Source organism: Eutrigla gurnardus (assembly GCF_963514095.1).
Source record: "Eutrigla gurnardus genome assembly, chromosome: 11".
NCBI classification, from domain to species: Eukaryota; Metazoa; Chordata; class Actinopteri; order Perciformes; family Triglidae; genus Eutrigla; species Eutrigla gurnardus.
The window spans coordinates 13,478,945-13,498,494 of record NC_139925.1 but is presented as its reverse complement, the minus strand read 5'-3'; the positions used below and the strand labels follow the sequence as shown (position 1 = coordinate 13,498,494).

General features: G+C 42.6%; 1 protein-coding gene across 2 annotated transcripts in view; it reads right to left on the bottom strand.

Annotated features, from left to right (window-relative positions):
- Window positions 1-19,287, bottom strand: part of LOC311020546 (ankyrin-3-like) — an 88,841-nt gene extending 69,554 nt beyond the window's left edge. The window contains exon 1 of one of the 2 annotated variants that reach the window (XM_084020635.1): window positions 18,803-19,287. In XM_084020635.1, the coding sequence (XP_083876761.1) occupies window positions 18,803-18,925 (123 nt within the window). In that variant the 5' untranslated portion in view covers window positions 18,926-19,287. The remainder of the gene's footprint in view (window positions 1-18,802) is intronic. The other variant, XM_084020634.1, reaches the window with a different exon arrangement.
- Window positions 19,288-19,550: the final 263 nt, after the last annotated feature.

Here is a 19,550-nt window from a genome sequence, read left to right as displayed (position 1 = left end):
AACATTCTTAGTTTAAAAAATGATTATAGCTGGTCTATAACTTAATGAATGAATGAACATGAGTTCCCAAACACTAAATCAGGGAGTTATTAAAACAATTGAAATGTGTCTTTTACTCAACAGGCCTTCAGGTGACGACTAGCTTTTGCGTGATTTCCATTATCCATATTCATATTGCTGAAAAGTGAAACCATTTCAAAGTAATGACTACAGACAAGTCCATAAACCATCTTAAAACACCTTTTGTGTCAAAAAGAAAGGCAGTTCTCTGTACCGACATTTTCTTATGTGTGACTTTCCACTCTTTGTGATACAGTAATGGGACATAAAAATGCAAATGAGCAGCCAGTATATGGACTGAAATGACTATTCCCAATAATAAGAGTCAATCTTGTGTGAACAGCGGGTCGCAAGCGTGAGCTGTGGGAGCTGGAATTGAGAGAGAGAGAGAGAGAGAGAGAGAGAGAGAGAGAGAGAGAGAGAGAGAGGCCCATGTGACACATACATTGATGAATTTCAATGAATGTGATGGAAAAATGTGACAAAGAAAAGAGGTCAGTCTATAGCAGAAACATCAGAAAAAAAGGAAAATGGCTTACGGTTGATATCACCAGGTTTACTAACCACAAACCTCTACAACTATTGTAGTCACCCAGAGACAGGGACTTGAGTCCCATGAAGGTGGCTAGTGGCTCTGGCTGTGATCCTATCTCATGTACCATGCTGGTGGGATTGTATTTTGTTGCCGGGTCACCATTCATATCTATTTAACCATTTAATTGAATTGTTTGGGCACAAAGTGCTTCATAGTATAACATTTCTGTATTGTGATGACACTAATGCTGTATGCTAATAGATAAATAAATGTGAGATTTGCATGGCTGGATTCTTGTGATCACGTGTGAATCGTAGGATGACTTGCAAGCATCTCTGCAGTCCCCTACTTTCCGCATCTTCCACTTTGATGGAGGTGTGATAGCTCAAAATAGTCCAAGAAAATGAAGTATCACTGACTCAACATTACAGTCATATGCTTCCCTCGGTGCTCGGCATACAAGGATTGATGCTGTCATTTAGATACAATCACCAATGATCGGTATTGGAATTCCTTTTATGCAGACAAGCACAAGCTCAGGCACGCAAAAATACATGGATCAATTCGGTTCTTCTGTTTCTCATGGTCGTTTAAACTTGAGCAGCCGGAACTGATACGACATGATTAATCTAATCACAAGATTTACTTTTTCCTCCAAGTCAGTTTGTAAGGAGACCGTGCCAGTTTGAGCTGGGTATCCGTTACGAGGATGTTAGATCTGCCACTGATCCAGAGAAAGAAGAACATGAGATCCAGCTTCTTCCACTACCTGCCCGTAACTCAACAAGAGAAATGGCTCCCGAAGTCTTTTTTCAAAACAGTATGCAAAGGTTCATGATTAAACCACTGCATCAACTGCAGACATATATTGCTCCCCTAAACTTGTTCAAATTGATTTCTGGTGGAAAAAAGTCGCCAATGGAGGGATGGATGTGATCAAGCTTAGAGAATTCCCTTCTTTTCCTTCTTTCCTCCTCACTCTTTCAGGTTTGAGGAGCAGTCCATTATTTCCTGATAATAAAGGGCATCATGCCACACCACGGTCTCATGCCAAAGAGCTAAAAAAAAAAAGTAAGACCATTATTTTATATTTTCATGCCTTTTGCAACCAAAATCTTAAGTTCTCACAAGCCGTTCACATGTTTCCCTGCTAAACCTGCAGGTTTCTAGTACCTGGAACAATTATTACCGGAGACATTTGTCCTCTTAGCTCATAAAACACCTTTGGCTCAGCCGGCCAAAGTCAATAACATTGCATGAACAGTTAACAAACAGTAAATATCATTTGGCAGTATGTTTACCACAAGAACAGCTAGCTATCCAGCCATATAATTTCCCCAAATCAATATGAAGGCTTTGATTCACAAATGAGAGGCCATGTGTGGTTTATGTGTGTCAGGAAGTTCAGAGGGGCAGTAACTTACTTCCAGCAGCTTGTGTGTTACAGTTGTCACCATGTGTTGTTCAGAGGATGAGGCACAGAAGCACTATACATATTGTTAAGATGTATTAAGATATACACGTTTATTTTATGTAGCCAGTGCATTAATGTGGAACGGTGAACAGCCGAGTGAGAATCAAGTGCTAGCCCTGACCATGATGAAAGCGTTGTTATTTGACCAGTTGGGAGTGAGAGCGGATTGGTATTCGTGGCTGACCTGATTTTTTTTGAGTGTCTGCATGTGTGTAACAGACAGGGTTGGACTGTGCTATGCTATGAAAAGTGTTAAACTACCCAACACCAACAACTTACTGTAGCCTATTCTAGCCTTCGACCTATCTGTTCCACTGGGTCAGCACCACAGCTGGGCTACAGGAAGTGAAAGCACTTTGGACAGTGAGAGACTGAATGTCCATCTGGCTCCCACATTCAGCAGGCCAAATGGTTAAATTCAAATCAAGATTAATTTCAGACTAATGAAATCTTTTGTGATGTAATAGCAGTCTGTCCATTTATCTTTCTAATGCTATGTTTGCTGTCAACCTCTGTCAGATACACTGCACTACAGTATTAGGTGCTCAAGTGTTTGCAACTGTGTGCAGTGTGTGTGTGTGTGTGTGTGTGTGTGTGTGTGTGTGTGTGTGTGTGTGTGTGTGTGTGTGTGTGTGTGTGTGTGTGTGTGTGTGTTGTGGGTCTGTGGTGGTGATAGTTATCTCTCTTCTGAGACCCCTACAGCAGACAGCGATGCTCTTCTCCAGACTTTATAGTGAGGAAGAAGCCAAGTCTAAAAGCTTCTTGACTGCATTATCACTTCTCACAAAACCACCACGACAGGGAAATACGTTTAGCTCAGTGCTCTCACATCCAGCAAAACACCTACAGTATCGGTGTGTGTGTGTGAGACTTTGACTTCTTCAGTGGCAAGGAGAAAAAAAGTCTTGTTTACATTACCTTGCTTAAACATCTTTAGTCTTCCAAATTTTAAATTTTAAAATGGAAACAAGAGAAACTAGAAAATACTGACAGTGTTTCATGTTCCGCGTGCAAAGAAATTCCCTTGAAAAATAACTGAAGTCAAGTCAAGTCAAGTTTGGAAGATAAACATGTGCCTCCCCGCCCATCACAAACCACCAAGTTCCCACAGCACAGAGTCATTCATTGTCAAATAAAGCTCTTCAGCGAAACAAAACAATATCTGCAATAAATGTCAATTTTCCGTAGCCTCCACCGTAACATTTTGATAGCTCATAAAGCCATCTATAAAACAGAAAGAGGTTTGTTAGTTTGGCCTGTCGAGCAGTGCTGAATGAAGCGGAGGGCGCTGTAACTGTTTTCGCCTGATCTTTGGCAGGCAGCGAGCACCAGACGACAGCAGACCACGAGCCATCTGCCCCCCCTGAACCCCCCCTCAGTCTTCGCACGACACACGCACACACACACACACACACACACACACACACACACACACACACACACACGCAGACAGACACAAAGGTGTGTGGACCTAAACTAAACATACGCATGCACACGGATGGCTCAGTAAACATGTTAAAATTAGGTGACAGTATTCTAATCCTCCGTGATCATCATTTGACACAAGGCCAAGAGGACCAAATGCTCCACCCAGACAGGGAGAGAGATGGAGGAGAAAGAGGAAGAATGCGAGTGGAAGGGGATTTACATTCGACGATGAAATTGCTGAACTTTCATTTCTACTAAATCTGTGTACCCTCCTCCACAAACACAAAGGTTATTACACATTACAGCTTCCCTACTGGAGTAATGGTCTCTCTGATCCGGGCGTTTCTGCTTGGCAAACAGAAGGCTATTAGAAGCTGGAACAGCCAGCTGGCCCTCAGGGAACACAAAGTAACAGGCTGTTGAATGGGGAGGTCCAAATCCATAATAGCAGCACACCCCAAATGTGGCAACAAGACAATTGGCAATTGGGTGTTTTGAGATTAAAGAAATACACCTGTGTTGTGTTGCTACGAAATGGTCAATATAACTGAAGGCAAAAACACTACAACAGCAGGATTTCTTTAGAAGCAAAAACTGCATTCGGAAATATATTTCAGATTTTTAAGTCTAAAGAAATCTCATTCAGCTTTCTTTACTCGGCTGTTGAAAAGCAACAAAAAACCCTCACCGCAATAATGACAACCTGAGTAAGCCACGACATCAATCCATGAGGTCACAAGAGTTCAAGCGGTCAACTGGGTCAAGCCTGGCCTGAAGAAGGGTTTCAATATATTTAATGGGACAGAGCAGGTGAATGGCCATTCAGTCTGTCTGCTTTGAGCAACTCATCTAGATTAATAACACCAGCAGATGTCAGTGCAAGAATCCTAGTCCCTACAGTAGACAGAAAACCAGCGGCGACCGGAGCCTTTGCTATCGGAATGATTTGCCGGATGCTAACAGGCAAGCCACATAAATAAAATGTTATTTTAAAATCACACTTTTTAATACACCTTTACTTACTTAATTCCTTGCTGTGTATGTCTATTTAATTTTATTGGATTTTTTCAAGCATTTTGTAATTATGTTTTAAAAGGTGCTGTACACATTTACTGTATACTCCTACTACTACTAATAACAACAGTTATTATTACACTGAAAGTCATAATGTCACTTTCCACAAGAAAAAAAGGGAAACCGGAAAATAGAAGCCTCTCTCTCTCTCTCTTTCTAGTGCAGGCTACAGCAGTGTCTCTCTACCAATTGTGCTGTGTTTAGCACAGGACATGAGACACGGAAATCGATAGAGGGAGGGGGTACAGGACGATCCAGAATGTCTCCCTTTTCTCCACTCCGGGTTAATTTTGGGGCCGCTGTCTTCTTTCTACTGAACGCTGCAATATGAATCTGATCCACTGATATGAAGTAAACCAAACGTATACGCTGCTGGGCTCGGGATGCAAGTCAGCTCGCTTACATCACACAACACAAGGATGGGTATTTAGCAAAACGGCTTGAGCATGATGCAAGTCCACAATTCCACAATTAGACCTGACACTGGCTGTAAACACAGCAGTTTATGTAGTGGATGCAAGCAGTCAGAACCAACTAACGGTGCAGCTGAGGGTTGTTCCAACCAGTTTACTTTGATGCTGTACATTTCACAAAGCATAGTGTACAAATTACAACTAAAAGTAGGCAGTATTTCCTTCAGAATGTGATTGAATATCTAATGACACTGGTCGAGAAAAAATCAGAAAGAGCAGTTTGACAATCAACAAACAAGAAAAAACTGAAGCAATGTGTATTTTCATAACTCGTGTACACCTACAAAATCAGATCAAATGTTTGGTTCAGAGCTTCCACCATAATATTGGTGAATTATGCCAGACAAAAACCAAATCCAGCTGCACAATATCCATTGAAAAACAGCCTTGAAAATGACAAGCTACTACACTGCTCTAACCTTGGTCTCTCTAAACTAATAGTAAATCAGATATGGAAGATGATACGCTATGATTATATTCTGGCTGAGAGTTAGATGAGAAGATTGAGACCCTTCTCAGTGTTTGTGTTTCATTAGTATGAATCTATCACTCGCAGCTGGTTAGCTTACCACAAAGACTGGCTTCAGAGGGAAAACGCTAGCCTGGCTCTGAAAGTAAACGTAACAATATCCACCATTATATCCCATTTATTCATTTATTTACTCTGCAGAAAAATTAAGGATTAAAACATTGCATTGTGATTTTTAGGGTGGCCGATGTGCAATGATATGTTTTCTGGGCTGAGCATGGGCAACCAGTGGAGACTTGGTATACCTTGAATAAATCACATGTACAATAAGTCCAATGTCTGGGTGAGAACTTGACCATACACTGCAGTGCGGTTTACATATTACTGTGTAACTGTCAGAGTAGTTAAAATGCAAACACCAGTAGATGACTGGTGGCAGGTGGGCTTATTGTCCTGCACAGCAGACAAATTTAAATTGTAGGTGGCAGCACTTTTACTTTTGACCACTGTGAGTCCTGTAGCACTAAAATCTGTGACTGACATCCTTTTGAGCCCCCCTCTTCCCATGTTCATCCATCCATCACACAGCCAGAACTGACTGATCATCAAGGCTGCAGCCACGTGTGCACACACAAAGTCATTTTGCCTACTATGGTACATACACATGATCAAGCAGGTAGCGTCAAGGTCGCAGCTGAGCAGAGAGACTAATGACCTATAAGAAGACACAACCTTGACTGATGGGTGCAGTCCGTTAGCCTGTGTGTAGCAGTCAACAAAGCAGCATGCACACACACACACACACACACACACACACACACTCACACACACTCAGCTCTGTGTGTGCTCTCTTCATTGAAAATGGATTCTGATCTGCCAAACTTTTAATTTCACCTCATCTTTTGTGTATAGCTGCGAATCCAAACACATACATAGGTAGAATACACACATACTATATATTTACAGACAAACATAAGCATATTTATATAAAGAAACACACACACACACACACACCTCCCCCCTCACCCTCACATTCAATGATCCATTTGCACTATAGCCACTCACTACACCAGTAGTAAAATGCCCTGTGGTGGACTCATATCATTACCGGCGTCATGGTGACATTGAATCTCAATTTTGCAGACACATCATAATATGATATGAAAAACTCTTTGCAGCCATTTATCCAGTTGACTGCCACCAAACAGACTAATCATCAAGATCTCAAAGGTATTTGAGTCCATTCTAAATCAATATTTCTGTCCATAGATATTTATATATATCCTAAAAGCCTTGACACACAAACATGAAAATGCATAATAATCGTCTGCCAATATTATATGTCTAGGGCTTTTATTGTGAAAGGTAACAACTGTAGATCTAGCATGCACTGCCTGCTTGTTGAGGTTGAAAGCAGTGAACTTTGCTGTCTTGGTGGAGACAACAGGAGTCATACTGACCTTGTGAGAGGAATAACAAGCACAGCCTTTTTTTCTGTTATTGTCTAGTCTGTGTCATTTCTGCTTAGTTCCAACACTCTTCTAATTGGTCACTTCAGCAACTTGTGTGTGTCCAATGGTTTTTTTCCTCTCGGTTGGAGAGGCCGTTTGGCTGTCAGGAGGGAAGGTCCCAGAAAACTTAAAAGTGCACTGTGGGTGTCAAGATGGCTGACACATAGACTGCTGACAACATCCCAGTCAGCAACACACACACACACACACACACACACGCACACACACTCACACACACACACACACACACACACACACACACACACACACACACACACACACACACGCACACACACACTCACACACACACGCACACACACTCACACACACACACACACACACACACACACACACACACACACACACACACACACACACACACACACACACGCACACACACACTCACACACACACTCACACACACACACACACTCACACACTCACACACTCACACGCACACACACACACACACTCACACACACACACACACACACACACACACACACACACACACGCACACACCCACACGCACACACACACACACACACACACACACACACTCACTCACACATTCACACACATAAAAATACACGTTCACACACACACACACACACACACACACACACACACACACACACACACACACACACACACACACACACACACACACACACACACACACACACACAGGGTGACAGCAACCTAGTCAGCATCAACACTAACAACAACCTGACTCATGTTGCTGCGTCTCGGTGCATCAGATCAAGCCTTCATGCTGACAGTTAGAAGAAGAGTGCAATTAGACAGAACGTCATGTCAACAGAGAGGGCGACTTAGTGTCTACTTTTTCATAACGTTCATGCCATTTCTTATGGTAACCTGTGGGATTGAATCCTTTGAGACAGCGCTTAAACTAATGATATCTCATTGCTGACTCATCTGTCATTTATTTTGTTGATCAAATCAACAAATTGTTTAGCCTATAAAAGGCCCGAAAATAGGGATGCACCACCTCATCACACCAATTCACATATCTTAAGTGAAGGTATCTATCTAGGTGTCTGAATAGCAATCCAATCAAATGGCTCTATTTTACCCAGATTTGAACCAGGGATAGCTGTGACAATAAAAGCTGTGACCTTGATGAATGCAACTTATCGCAAACTCAGAGAAACGTATAACATTGAAATAAAAAATGTAATTTAATGTTGATCATTAACATCTGGCCAATACCTGACCTGTGTAATAAGTTTGGTGAGTTTTAATCATCAATTAATGCATTAGCACAACTACAATACCAGCATGATGATAAAGAGTTAAAGTATACTTTACAACAGGTGCCAATAATCTTATGTTTAAATACTTCCAGCCCATTTTTGGACTAAAATAGTGACAAAGTGACAACAAACAGCTCTTATTACTCACTTCCTTCCAGGTAGGAAAATGACTGGGTGGGATCATACTACTGCTATAGATTTACGATAAAACACAGATCACAGATAGAAGGCAGGCTGTCTTTGAGTTCAGCTGAACAAAAATATCCAGAGTGAGATCGTAAAACGGCGATACACGTAATCAAGGGAGCTGGCTGGAAGCTGCTGTCAAGCACCAGAAGAGGAACAACATACTTTAGATGCCATCTGTCCGTTCAGTGATGGTGTAGAATAATTATTAATCACATGGGAAATGTGTTTGGTATCGAAACAGCACAGGTCATCAGTACAATGAAACTCCTCATCCCGGCTTTAGGTTTAACATTATCAGCGTTTCAGTGGTGACACATCCTCTAGTAACAGGAAATGCAGGACACAGGAGAAGTTTCCATTTCAGATCGTGTGATTATTTTCATCATCCATAAAATGAATTGATGGAAGAAATCCTGAGATATTCAGTTCATAATGATATTAAGCAGCAAAACCTGAAACTAAGTTTGCTTGCCATTTAACTTGAAAAATGACGTGAACTAATTGATTAACGAAATAGTTTTATAATCGATTAATGTATTAATCTAATAGAATAATCCTTTTCTCCGAGCATTCGTATTCCTGCTTTTCTCTTTTAATCCAGCACATCTTATCTGGAGCGTAACCTTACTTTTTAACTCTTACTTTTTAACATTTACTTTACTAGTTGTTTCCCCTCTCCTCTCCTCTCCTCTCCTCTCCTCTCCTCTCCACCCCTCCCCCACTTCATACTCTCTCCTCCTCTCCTCCTGTGGTTTTGCCCTTGCGGTACAGTATTAGTGATGGATTCCTGGCCGGAGCAGTGGGCTCCGAGGGCACCTAGAGCCAGAGCACAGCATCAATCCTGAATACCTGTTCTGCCCTGGAGGTAAACTCAAATCACAACATGTACAGACAATGGCCCTCGTAGCACCCATCCTTTACTGTAATAAGATGACATTCAGGCCGTCATGTCATACCAATCTGTGAAGCCAGTTTAATTAAACATTCTATACAGAACAACAGCAGAAAATTGATCTGACAAAGAAAATAAGCCGACAGTAATGTAGTCTACCTAATGAGCAACCTCACCTTAAATGGAAACCCACACTGATAAGTGCAGTTTAAACTAACATACACCGTAACCTTTCTAAATAAAACTTACATCAACAGACTGGGGTCAAATATAAGTCCATAAGACAGGAATAGCATATGAACAAGCATCTCTTTTAAAGTCAAAGGTCACGTAAAATAAGATTTACTGCATATTACTGGCCTAATGAAAATGACAATACGATGACAGGATGAAAGAGAAACAGTTCTTTGCTAACAACTCACAACTTAGGAACCTCCTAGGAACAACCAGGAAGAGGGCAAGAGGGGAGGACCAACAAGAAATAAAACTCAGCAGAATGGGGGTTTGAAATTGAGGACATTTGAGGGGAACACAAATATAGGCATGATATAAATCACCACTTTGCTCTGTTGCCAGTTCCATCCTTGAACTTCACACATCGTACCATTAAATAGGAATCCTCTCTGACCTTTGTAAATCCACCGTGCAGCAAGTCTATATAGACCAGGTCGTGCCGGCTCTGTCAAGTCTGAGTCTGGATGATCAAATACACTTCCAATCCCACAATATGCTGTGAGTGTTTAAAGATAACAGAGTCAAAAAATGTTAAGTAGACAGGAATTTTCTATTCTGGTGGTCCACACAACTGTTAGGAAAAACACAAGACATGCAGCCAGAGACCTCTCTGGTGTGTGTGGTGTGTGTGTTCCTGTGTATAATGTTCTACTCTCTAAAGGTCTATTTTTCCAGTGATCTGACACATAACAAGCTGAGTGAAAGAATACCAATCCCACCTTGGAGCTACAATCAACCTTTCTCCATCAGCCAGCATTATACTGGATTACTGCATTCTGCACAGCCTTGCTTGAAAGACATACAGGCAGTGGATGACAAGAGCGATCATTTCACTCTGTGTTTTACCTCCCACTATACTGCACAGTACACCCAAGGCCACCCACACACACACACACACACACACACTGAATATATAGAATTTCCATGCTAAGATTACATCGCACTAAAGACTGCAACCTTTTCACACTAAATTACCTCCTTTAAGGTACAATGGAGTCTTTCCCTCAGGGCCAAAAGCAAAAATACAGTCTATGTTGTGACAAAGTGATGTTAAGAGCCAGTCTTGTAGCTAGCCTATTAACTGGACATTGTAGGAGGTTTATTGGGCTTCAGAGGGTAATAATACACATTTCCGAAAAGAAGAAATGAAGCACGCCAACCATAACAGCTTAATGCTTTATAAAAAATAAATAAAAAAGCAATAGGATAGAAGACAGGAGGTTGCATCCATGTTTGGGAGTTGGGTAGATGGGATAGCAGGGCTGGGGTGGGGTAGTATTTTTTTTCTTTAATCACAAATCTAGGTGTTTTTCTGTTCCCAGGGGAGCCCTGTGCTTACACTCCCCCCCCCACACACACACATACACGCACACACACACTATTTTGCTCTCCCCCTCTCCGTCCTTCCCTCTCCCTTCCCCCATGCGAGAGAGCTAACTGTGAAGAGGTGTGATTACCATTGATCTGTCCCAACACAGCCCATTTCCTCAGCTCCAGAGCTTCTGAGATCCAGCCTGCGTGGCAGGGGCCGCCACAAGGCCGGGGCCACACGCTATATTGCCATTGCCCAGGTACAGAAGGGTTTTTTCTCTGGGAGAAAATGGGAAGACTGGGCGACGGATTCAGAGCTGCTGATGGAGACAGACGTTACGCAAATATTGCCCTCTAATAAATTAATTCTGTCGAAAAAAATTTGGGAGGGGGAGTTGAACTAAGTCCAGCCAGACAACTAAAAATTGATGACCGCACAATTCTTGTTATCGCTGCACGTGATGGTGGAGTGGCAGGTGGTTAAGTGGAGGACAGGGAGACAGCGTTGTGGTGGAGGTGGGGGCGAGCAAAAGAAAGTAATTATCAAGCCGTACAGGCGTGAGTCCCAAGGGTCAACAGAGTAATGTGTGTGTGTGTGTGTGAGAGAGAGAGAGAGAGCATGACAGCACCATTTCAATAGGATAAGCTTTATCTGTGAGTGTATGAGAAGCACCTGCCATATATGCATAAATGTATGTGCACACACACACACACACACGGCTGTGACACACAATTTGGCGCGTTTAAGAGCCTGATGGACGAGGTCTGGCAGTGATGCACAGTAGGGGATTAATGAGTGTGATGTTGTAGGAGTGGGGGCGTCTCTCTCTCTCTCTCTCTCTCTCACACACACACACACACACACACACACACACACACACACACACACACACACACACAGAGACACACACACACTCTGCTGCTAATGCTTCAGTCAACAGTGAATGGTGAATGACCCCCAAGACAGACTTGTGCATCAAATGACTAGGAAGAAAGAAAGAAGCTGAAGGTAGCATTAGGCTTTTAAAGTTCAAGCAGGCATTATATTGACAGCAGGTGAAAGATTGGGGCAGCTTATCGTTCACCGTCAGATTGTGGGTGTACATGTTTGAGTGCAGAGTAAGCATCTTTCAAACAGTGATTCTGGCATTGGCTGACTCCCAGTCTTCCATTCTGGTCTCTTGTTTCTTATTCCCAGCTTTCACAAAGTCACCTTTTCCCCTCTCTCCTTTCTGTATCTACTCCACACCTGCACCCCCCCTCCCCTCCTCCCTCCTCTTGACCTCTCCGTCTCTCCCGCCGTCCTTGCTTCATCAAGTCCCTGCTCCTTTATCTCCTCCTCTTTCCAACTCCTCTGCCCACGCTCCTCTATCCTCCCCCCGACATACCATTCAGCTTTGTAATCACATCATTAAGCAGCATTACTGTATCTGTTACTGTGTGCGAATAATCTCACGGTGAACTGCAATCACCGAACTCCCTTTCTGTCTCACCCTTGAGCATCAGAGGTGAATCGGTCCTCTTTAAATGAGATGAGTGATGGCGATGAGTCCGTGGCACACTTGTCGGGAGAGGAAAGTCCTACAGTTTGGTGTAACTTGATGCAGAAAGGGAGAGGCTACTTTCCAACATCCACTCTATGCTGTCCTCTCACTTGGCTGCTGCATGCCTTGGCACCAAACTTGAACTATAATCTTTATACAACATTGGATGGTACCAGTTTATATTTCCAGCAAGTTAAACTGTGTCCCATATCCCACTGACAAGATCTTTCACCCTATTACTGCATGGATTGGAGAATCAGGCCTCTGATACCAATAGAATGAATGAAACACATGAATTGTGTTGTGTTAAGATACAGCTCATTTGTACAGCAGTAAAATTACACAACAAAAACTGGTTTATGCATTTCCATGCCAATTATTTTCCTCAATTAAGCACTTGATCCATAAAAAATTAGAGAAAGAAAATGCCAATTTCAATTTCTTAATCCCAAACATATGCCATCATATTGCTTGTTTTGTCAATCTAACATTCAAAAACCTATTCAGTTTACTGTCATATAAGATGTAGAAAAGCAGCAGAGCCTCACAAATGACAACCTTAGGGAAAGTTTTATATTATAAAAAAATATATAATTGCAGAGTATTTTTCTGTTTTGCTTCAGCTCTTTATGCAGCTATTCTGTCAATGCATCTCCAAAAGCATATGCCAATTAATTCCATCAAATTTGAGCTCACCTGTAGAACAAGCCATTCCATATGGGAATGACATTATATGGGCAATTGTGATGCCTATACACATGCAAACGATAAAACATGAAAACAACAATTTCACATGCTAATAATTCACCTATAGACATTTTTTACATGAAAAATGTCATAGTCTATCATATAACATGAATTTCATCTCATTCCTGTCCAGTGTATTTCATATATTCTAGATTTACAGATTGATTTAATAATTAAATTGTCCTTTATGGGTTGAGAAATTCTCCTACGTATTAGTCGCAATTACCCTCCAAAACCCTATTGAATGAGCTTCATGTTTTAGATTTACGGTAGTGAAATACTTTGCATGTATGGTATTCTCCTATTTAAAAACAGCCAGCAATGAGCACTGAAAATATTAGAAATGTTATTATGTAGAATGTGAAATCACATTCAGTAGTTCCACACTGGACACCGCATCAGAGACAGTGGGAGAGATGAAGGGTGCACATGAATTTGAAGAGCAGCAAGAAAGACGCCACTCACCTTCAAATGACCTTTAGGCTTACGATCGTGCTCTCTCCGCTCTCTCTCCCTGCCTCCCTACAGTAATTCTCTCCATTTCTTCTTATCTCCCGCTCTCTCCTCTCTTTCACATTCATGCTCACTCTATCTCCATCTATTCGCCCTTATGTCGTCCTCTTTCTTTCTACTTCTACCTCGTCCTCTCGCCGCTTTATTCCCTCTGACTCTCTTATGCACACATACATTTTATCCAGCGCCCAAGGATGTAAAAAAATTGAGTGTTTGGTAAAACCATCTGATGCACAAAAAAAGACTGTCAGATAAACCAGACAAGGAACCTCAACTAGACGATGTGGGTTTTTTTTCCCTAGTGGCAGGACAAACAAATCCCCACATGCACAGGTTTCCAGTTACAAAGGCTCCCTAAGAAATCCCTTCACACACACACACACACACACACACACACACACACACACACACACACACACACACACACACTCACACACACACCATCCCCCAGCAATAGCGCTCAGTGAGGACCCTTGAAGTGGTGGATCAATAATTAGAACAATCCTTATTACACGCTCTCATTTCCCCTTAGAGACTGAAGCTAATGTAGAACAATAGCAGCTGCATACAGTGAGGACGCTGTGTCGCCCATAAGAGGATCCTGCACGTTTCAGGCCATGATTGACTGAAATGGAATGATGAACTTCGAGTATGAGAATGCATGGACAAGATGAAACATCGACATAAGGCTGGACGATATGGCCTGCAAATAATATCGCAATGTTTTTTATATCGCGATACACAATATATATTGCGTTATTTGCAGATCTCTTCTAAAGCACTTCAAAGTCGTATGAAAAAGAAATGTCCTTGCTCTCCCAGCGAAGAGGCAAGCTGATGTAACATAAACAGATGGCTCATTTAAAGTTACAGCCGATTTAGTTTAAAATGCCCTCCATGTACAGGCTGTGTGAGTGAGTTTTGCACTAAATGGGAGATAAAAGCTGGATTTGAGCATCATATTACTGTAACTTTAGATAAATGTATCATTCAGAGAAGGCAGCAGAAAGGAATCACTACAGGAATCCGTACACCTCAAAGTGTTACTACGAACTGGACAACAGCTTCTCAGTTGATGAACCTTCTGAACCAAATCCCATGCATCGTATTTCCACTGAGGAAATCCGAATGCCATATACGCTACATCAATTGTCATCATTTCCACAAACGGAAGCTTGGCAGCCTCCTCAAAGTCACGCTCTCTGGTTGTCCAGCCGGTGGCCATCTTGATGGTGAAAACATTTTGTGATACTGGATGGAGTTCCCAATGCCAATGCAATTAGCTGAGGCATGCATGAGTGCCGAATTCATTAACCTCCATCTTTTATGGGCTGCTGGGGAGGGGGGAAGGAGTGGGTGGGGGGGGGAGGAGGAGGAGCGAACCGACACGCGTGCCGGCTTTGTTTCAACCAAACCAGAAAGTGAGCGGTGACAAATTAGGGAATGTAATGATACAGAAAGAAAATAAATATAGGTGAGGAATCCATTAAATATATATCATGTTTCCTCTCTTGCTGCCTACAGCCTGATGGCTCTTTCCCCCCCACAGTTTACTTTTCCTACTCTTGCCATCCCACTGTTGCCATGGGCTTGCTCTCACGGCAGTCTGGGGCTAAAATCCAATTTCAACGCTGCCATTTGCCTCCCAGCAGTCATCTCAGAGTGTTAAGTTAGATTTACTACCGTGATCCAGATTCAGACCTGATCATTGCCCACTGATCTTCGAATTTACAAATCAACGTTTACAGTTTTCAAGCATGCAATTAAAAAAAAAAAGACTTAGCTTAAAAAAGCTGGGAACTACAGAATTTCCTTTTATGATGAAACACCATCAGATTTGACGTGAATATAAGCGAGCAGATGACCCATATAAGCCCTTGAGAGAAACAATAGGTACTGTACCAAAGCATGCGCTGTGTACCGGAACAGTGTGTAAAACTGGGACCTGGCAGTAGAAAATCTATGCTTTACTTAGCTCTCTCTCTCCCTCTCTCTCTCAGGGAATCCATGGGGGGCTCCTGGCTCTAGATAATGTCATTTGAAGTAAAGCAGCTTGGAGAATTAATGTAACAGTGTAATGGGGATTTCCCGTTCAGATGACCACTGCGGACTCTCAGAAACTCTCATACGACCCATGAAAATTAATTCCAGAAGTCATACAAACATACACCCTCATGTTTTCTCTCTCTCGGTCTCTCCCTCTCTCGGGGGCTAATGGTGGGGACTTTATCTCCCTTTGTGCTGCTTCCTCAACAATACACACTATAAATATGCACACTACACCAAGTTGTTAAGCGTCTGTAGCAGGGATCCTTCTCAAGACACCCTGGACTCCATTAGGCCTAAACGAAACACAGTGGCGTCTGATAAAGGCAGCAGGCGTCATGCCCAACTATCACATGCACTTTGTTGAACTATTTCTACATTTTGATAATCAGTCACTATGACTGTGACTGTGTAAGCCTCCACCATTTTATTTTAGAGTGTCTGAATTCTGAATTACTTACCTAGTGCCCTCAAAGATTCACACAGTGCAGCAAAAAAAAGGTCTTTCTGTGTCACGTTTTTCAGATGCACAAACACATGATTAATTAGATTAGAGGCCACTTACTGCTCACTAAAACAGAGTGCAGTTAGGGTGGAGTGAATGAGTGAGCGATGTCTTGATCATTAATGGTCATACAGTAACTGAGCATTTTAGATATGTATTCACTTTAAATTACCTGATTCCAACTGCTTGGTAAGTAATGGAAAAAATGTACAAATAGGAAGAAGCAGCACTCTGCCTTTACAAGTGTTGTCTGTACCTGTTCCACCTATTTATCTAAATATAGTGTTTGTAAAGCTGTGAAAGGAGTGAGTCAAAGAACATGTTTGATGTACAATGTGCACCGACATGACTGTATCGGTTTTGCTCCGAGACAGAAATAAAACCATGTAACCTGTGACTGTAATGCCTCTTTCTCCATGTGTCACTCTGTCATCACATGTCTCTATGACACATCTCGGGTCATGGGAATATCAACGGGGGTAACGGTGCACAAGCGAGGGCAGCCACGGAATAAAATCAGTGCCTGCGAGTGGGAGCGAGAGAGAGAGAGTGACTGACAGCGACGGCCTAAAGTTCACGTCCCTCAAGTGAACAACTGCACAAACAAATCAAACTTTAGTGTTTGACTTTGTTTTGTGACAACATTTCATTTTGAGGTAGCAGCATGAGCTGAACAACGGCGCTAATAATAGAAATAGTTAAAGGGAGATATGTGAATGGACAGAGAGAGAGAGGGAGAGCAAGCTAAAGGTGAGAGACAAAATGAGTCGGGAGGGAATGCGGGACAGAAGAAGGACGCGGGGCATGTAGGCCGAGAGAGAAGGGAAAGTTTATTGTCATCATGGTTGGCGTGTGCAAAATCCAATCAATACAACTCTCTCCTCTCCTCATCATCTCTGTCTCCTGTTCTCCTCTATGAAACATGACCCTTCATGAGGACTATAAACCTCCTATACAGATCAGCATCTCAGACACATATCATTTAAACACACAAAAGGAGAATGCAATGTGCACTTCCAGGCATGTACACAGGTTTAAAACTTGAAAAGAAAGACCCATAAATTCACTTGACCTTATGAAAGTTTTCTCTCTTTATTTTGGTTTAGAAAAGATTAGGCCATCATAGCCTGCTTCTTGTTTGTGCTGAGGTCAAATAACATTGCCAGCAGCATAATTCAAAACCAGACACCCATGGGCGAAAAGTTCAGTAAATGTCACTGTTATTGAATAGTTCTCTCACGGTCAAATCTCCCCACATTCAATACGCAGAATGCAATGAATGCGTTCTCTAAACACCAGAATAATCCAGACAGTAGAGTTTATTTTAGTACACAACTTTTGTCAGGCGACGAGAAAAGATTTGTTTTTATTTGTCTTTCCCATCAGTAGTATTAAATACCTAGTTTTTTTTGTGCTCAAGTTTCTCCCACTGCTCTGTCCAAAGTAAAGGGCTGACATTGAAACAGGGTTCTCTGTGAGTTTACATGTAAGAGACGAGGAAAAGCAGGGAGACCCACATGCATTTCAGTTCCCTCTCCATCATATGAAAAGCTTTGTCATCAATTAATCACTCGTATATGCATTATACATGGCTGTCTGTGCATCCGAGCACACACAAACACACACACACACACACACGCACACACACACACACACACACACACACACACACACACACACACACACACACAAGTACGAGCAAGAACCCACTAAAAGCACTCACACATTTCCAAAACCATGATGGAGTGAAAAGAGAGTGAGTTTGTTCCATCTTGTCCTGTGTTTTGTCCCATTTTCTCACATGTTCTTATTCGTCACTTTAGAAAACAAACGCGCTTCGCAACTCACGGCGTTCATCTTATCTTGGTGCCCACAATAAGGTTCAATTATGCCAATGATTGTTACGACTGACCACCTGCATTCTCATTAAAACAAGGAAGGATGTGCAGATATTTAAGGAAGACCTGTGTGACGTACTTTTACTAAACGGACGGGCAACATCAGGAAAGAAACGGAGGCAGGGAAACAAAAAACGCTCCATGTGTCCATACAGCATTCACCTCCTCATCCAGATACAGGGAGCTGTAAGAACAGCACGCACTAACAGGTGAAATTATTTTTGACTTTGAGCTATTACTGTGTCGGAAGACGCGAACAGTATGCCTTGTATACCTCACAAGCATACCTACAATAAACGCACATGAAGAAATATAGGAACACCATCTCACACACACACACACACACACACACACACACACACACACACACAAGGTCAAATATACTCTCGAGTAGTGTAAAAAAACTCCACGTGTCTTGATTAATGCGCAGATTTAAACATGAATGCATGCACGTGCGACGAGGCAACCTACAAGCCCAGTTGATCTAGATAGTCACGCTGAGGAAGACGTAGCGCGCACACACACACACACACACACACACACAGAGAGTCACGCTCCAACGATGTTAGCGGAGAGGAGCAGATGAAGCCACCAGCCAGGCAACCAGCCCCTCGTCTGTTACCTTTCTCTTTTGTTCCCGGGATGCTGCTCTCCTGCTCTTCCTCCGCTTCTCCTTCTCGTCCTCTATTGCATTCACATCCACTTCCCCCCGATTCTTCTTCAATTGGGAGGCCGCGTGAGCCATGATAGGCAATAAAAAAAATGTTGAAGCACCACACACTACACACGCGTGCCTCACCTGAAATCCCAGAGAAGTTCAGAGGCTGTAATTGACAAAACCGGGATCTCAGAGGAAAAAATCGGGGTAGAAAAGGAAAGGGGGGGAAAGGGAAGAAAAATGCCCTCCTTGAAAAGGAGAATGGAGAAGAGTAGGGTATCTTTCACATTTGTATGTATATCCTGTGTGTCCTTTCTTTTGGTTGTTGCTTTGGTCTGATCTGCTCTCTCTCTCTCTCTCTCTCTCTCTCTCTCTTTTAAAGTGATGGGGAAACGGGAGAGAAGAGACAGCAGGTTCTCCTCATCTCCTCCTTCTCCTCCTCCTCCTCGTGTGTCATCCGCTGGCAGTGTGAGAGGAGCGCGTCCAGGAGAGGTGAGGACAAACCGGATGGAGAGAAAAGAGACACGAGCATCACCAGCACAGAGGTGGAGGGAGGGACGAGAGAGAGAGAGAAAGAATGGAGGTGGAGGGAGGAAGGCAGGGAGGGAGGGGAGTGGTTACTACGGCAACCACGCTCTGTTTCAGTTCGTCCTCTTAAATGTTTCTCTCTCTCTGCTCTGGTCCCTGCTGCTGTACCTCGCCTGGTGCTCCA